Below are 4587 nucleotides of genomic sequence, written 5' to 3' on the forward strand. Positions count from 1 at the left end.
TAATTTGTTATGATCCACACGATCGAATGCCTTTGCATAGTCAATAAAACACAGTTGAACATCTTTCTGGTATTCTCCGCTTTCAGCCAGGATGCATCTGACATCAGCAATGATATTCCTGGTTCCACGTCCTCTTCTGAATCTTGCCTGAATCTGGCAGTCCCCTGTCAATATACTGCTGTATCTGATTTTGAATGATTCTCAGCAAAATTTTACTTGCGTGTAATATTAATGATATTGTTCACTAATTTCCACATTCGGTTGGATCAACTTTCTTGGCAATAGGCATAAATATGGATCACTTCTAGTCAGTTGGCCAGTTAACTGTCTCCCAAATTTCTTGGCATAGACGACTAAGCACTTCCACCACTGCATCCATTTGTTGAAACATCTCAATTGATAATCCGTCAGTTCCTGGAGCCTTATTTTTCACCAATGCCTTCAGTGCAGCTTGAACTTCTTCCGTCAGTATCATCAGTTCCTGATCATATACTGCCTCTTGAAATGGTTGAACATTGTCCAATTCTTTTTGGTATAAGGACTCTGGGTATTCCTTCTATCTTCTTTTGATGCTCCCTTCATCGTTTAATATTTTCCCAATAGAATCCTTCACTATTGCAACTCAAGGCTTGAATTTTTTGTTCAGTTCTTTCATCTTAGGAAATGCTGAGTGTGTTCTTCCCCTTTGGTTTTCTATCTCCAGCTCTTTGCACATGTCATTATAATACTTTGTCTTCTGGAGCCAGGCTTTGAAATCTTTTGTTCAGTTTTTTTACTTCATCATTTCTTCCTTTTGCTTTAGCTACTTGACATTCAAGAACAAGTTTCAGAGTCTCTTCTGACATCCATTTTGGTATTTTCTTTCTTTCCTGTCTTTTTAATAACCTCTTGCTTTCTTCATGTATGATGTTCTTGATGTCATTCCACAACGCTTCTGGTCTTTGGTCATTAGTGTTCAATGCATCAAATCTGTTCTTGAGATGGTCTCTAAATTGAGGTGGGATATACTCAAGGTCATGCTTTGGCTCCCGTGGACTTGTTCTAATTTTCTTCAGTTTCAACTTGAACTTGCATATGAGCAACTGATGGTCTGTTCTGCAGTCAGCCCCTGGCCTTATTCTGGCTGATAATATTGAGCTTTTCCATTGTCTCTTTCCACAGATGTAGTCAGTTTGATTCCTGTGTATTCAATCTAGTGAGGTCCATGTGTATAGTCATCATTTATGTTGGTGAAAAAAGGTATATGGTATGAAGAACTCATTGGTCTTGCAAAATTCTGTCATGCAATCTCCAGCATCATATCTACCACCTAGGTCATATTTTCCAACTACTGGTCCTTCTTCTTCATTTCCAACTGTCACATTCCAATCACCAGTAATTATCAGTGCATCCTGATTTCATGTTCTATCAATTTCAGACTGCAGACTCTGGTAAAAGTCTTCAGTTTCTTCATCTTTGGCTTTAGTGGTTGGTGCATAAATTTGAATCATAGTCATATTAACTGGTCCTCCTTGTAGGCGTATGTATATTATCCTATCACTGACAGCATTGTACTTCATGATAGATCTTGAAATGTTCTTTTTGACGATGAAAGCAATGCCACTCCTCTTCAAGTTGTCATTTCCAGCATAGTAGACCATATGATTGTCCAAATCAAAATGGGCAACATCAGCTTATTTCAGCTCACTTAATGTGTAGGATATTGATGTTTATGCATTCCATTTCATTTTTGACGATTTCCAGTTTTCTTAGATGCATACTTCGTACATTCCATGTTCTGATTATCAATGGATGTTTGCAGCTATTTCTTCTCATTTTGAGTCGTGCCACATCACCAAATGAAGGTCCAGAAAGCTCAACTCCATCCAAGTCATTAAGGTTGACTCTACTTTGAGGAGGCATCTCTTTCCCAGTCATCTTTTGAGTGCCTTCCACCCTGAGGGTCTCATCTTCCGGCACTACATCAGACAATATTCTGCTGTTATTCATAAGCTTGTCACTGGCTAATTCTTTTCAGAAGTAGACTACCAGGTCCTTCTTCCTAGTCTGTCTTAGTCTAGAAGATCAGCTGAAACCTGTCTGCCATGTATGACCCTGCTGATATCTGAATGCCAGTGGCATAGCTTCTAGCATCACAGCAACATGCAAGCCCCACAGTAAGACAAACTGACAGACATGTGGGTGGAATTTGTACATAGTAGATAATAAATACACATTTGGTTAAACTTGATGGAATCAACGTGAATTGAAGCCGTATCAAACAAGACTTTTCTCACTAACAAATTGATTTTTCGGAAAATTTGTTTCTTCTTTTTTTAGTTTTGTTTCGGCCTCAAAATCCCTAGTTCCTTTCATGACTCCCTTAATATCCCTCACAGTCTTTAACAACTGTCTCAATTTTTGGTTCCCAAAGAAGCAGATACTGCAAAAAGGATTCAAGTGCAAGCAATTTACTCAAAGGAGCAAGGAATATGGATGGGAGAGAGGAGAAGTGACACAGGGAAGAAAATACATCCAATAAAGCTTACATTAAGTCAGCTACCATAGCAAGGGAGCCCTGGTGGCACAGTGGTTAAGAGCTTAGGTTGCTAACCAAAAGGTTGGCAATTTGAATCCACCATCCACTCCTTGGAAATCCTATAGGGCAGTTCTACCCTGTCCTATAGGGTTGCTATGAGTCGGAATGGAGTCGATGGCAATGGGTTTTTACCATAGTGAGTGAGCAGGGTTTTCACCCTGTGGGGAAATTTTGGAAAATGTCCTAAACTCATACCTCAGAATTATCCCAGGTAAGGTAGTATATCTTATACCTCTCAGTGAAAGCTGCCTGTGGAAATACATAAGTCCCAGTCACTTCTGGGCAAAGTAGGTTCCAGCTGATGTTGTCCATTGGAAGTCAGACTGGTGTGTAATAGAGATGGTGAGATGATCCCAGTGAACGTGGGAGAGGCATTGACAGCATCTACTACTCCATCTTTCACTGGACAGACTCAATTCTACCAATATTCATCTCAAAAAATGAACTTCTGAATGCATTCCACAAGTGAGCAACTACCATTCCTGATGACAATTCCAGAGAGTCCCAGAAAATTAAGCCAAGAGAGGGAAAATCTCATATTCCATTGTATTCATTACTACATGTTTTCAGACCTTGGGGAGTCTATCTTAAAACTACAATGATGAGGCATAAAGGTAAACTAAAATAAGGAAAGTGAGAAAGTAAAGAAGAAGAAAGGAGAAAGGAAGGAAGAAAAGAGGTCGGGAAGGACCACAAAGAATGAATCAACATCTTAGACTATCTGATACAGTATATTACTATGAAACATGTGAAAAAACCATCTATCAAATCTAGATTCCCACCCTTGAAGTTGAAAACTACATCATTTTTCTTATGAAAAGTAGGATAGAGAATATAGGATTATTAATTCAATGATAGATTGCCATATTTGAATGCAACTTAATCTCAGATTCTTCCTCTGAAAAATGGGGTGAATGAGAATATATCTCAAAGCAATGGTGTCATGGTTAAATGAAATCATGTGTGTAAAACAATGAGTACAGTTGACATGCGACGAGCACTTGGTTATGAGTGTTGTATGATTTTAATTTTATTTCTTTCAGAGAAAAACACACAGATAACCAAATTAAAGGGAAGTGTATAAATTCTTGAGAGATTAACCTTTGGGGAAACTATGTCAGCAATTAACATGACAAAACCAATGCAACAAATTTAAGGTTGGAATTTTCAGAAAAGACTCTAAGAAAGCTGACCAAACAAAGAACTTCTATGGACAGCATACAAGAAAGAAGAGTCAAAAGGATTTACTGAGGAAAGAGTTGAGGAAAAATGATCCAATGACAAGTAGAAAGCAAAGTCATAGGTGCTTTGGGATCGGAAGAAATGATGCATGTCTTTTAGGAAGAAAAAAAAAATCAGGATATTTAAATTCATGATATTTGGCTTTGGGGATCACGAGGCCCATATAGCCATGAGACCAGTGACCATCAACATGGAAAACACCCTGCTCTACAGAGAAGCCTTCCCAGGGCTCCCTTCACATCCTTATTCCTTAGGCTGTATATGAAAGGGTTCAGCATGGGTGTGACCACAGTGTACATCGCTGAGGCAATAGAGCTTGCCTGGAAAGAATGGGTTACAACAGAACTGAGGTAGACCCCAAGGCCTGTCCCATAGAACAAGGAGACCACTAAGAGATGAGACACACAGGTAGAAAATGCCTTATACCTGCTCCCAGCAGAGGACATCCTCATTAAGGAGGAGACAATCTGAGAGTAAGAGAAGAGGATCCCTGTGAAGGGAAACACACCCAGCAGGGCAGTCATCACATACAAGAAGATGTTATTGATGAAGGTATTAGAGCAGGCCAATTTGATAATCTGAGCCAGTTCACAGAAGAAATGTGGAATTTCAGTGCCTCTACAGAAGTTCAGCCGGATCATCAGTAGAATATGAAGCAGAGAGACCCAGAAAATGATGACCCAAGACATAAGAACCAAGAAGACACAGAGCTCGGGTTTCATGATGATTGTGTAGTGCAGGGGATGACAGATGGCCACAAAGCGGTC

At 39.5% G+C, this 4587-nt stretch overlaps 1 protein-coding gene across 1 annotated transcript; it reads right to left on the minus strand.

The window, feature by feature from the left end:
* Positions 1–4005: 4005 nt before the first annotated feature.
* Positions 4006–4587, minus strand: LOC101352201 (olfactory receptor 7D4-like; the record flags this gene model as incomplete). Its single annotated transcript, XM_004378571.1, has 1 exon — positions 4006–4587. A coding segment is annotated over one exon (582 nt), but the record flags the coding sequence as incomplete, so codon positions are not given.

This window comes from Trichechus manatus, unplaced genomic scaffold (assembly GCF_000243295.1).
Source record: "Trichechus manatus latirostris isolate Lorelei unplaced genomic scaffold, TriManLat1.0 scaffold00057, whole genome shotgun sequence".
In the NCBI taxonomy this organism is placed as follows: domain Eukaryota; kingdom Metazoa; phylum Chordata; class Mammalia; order Sirenia; family Trichechidae; genus Trichechus; species Trichechus manatus.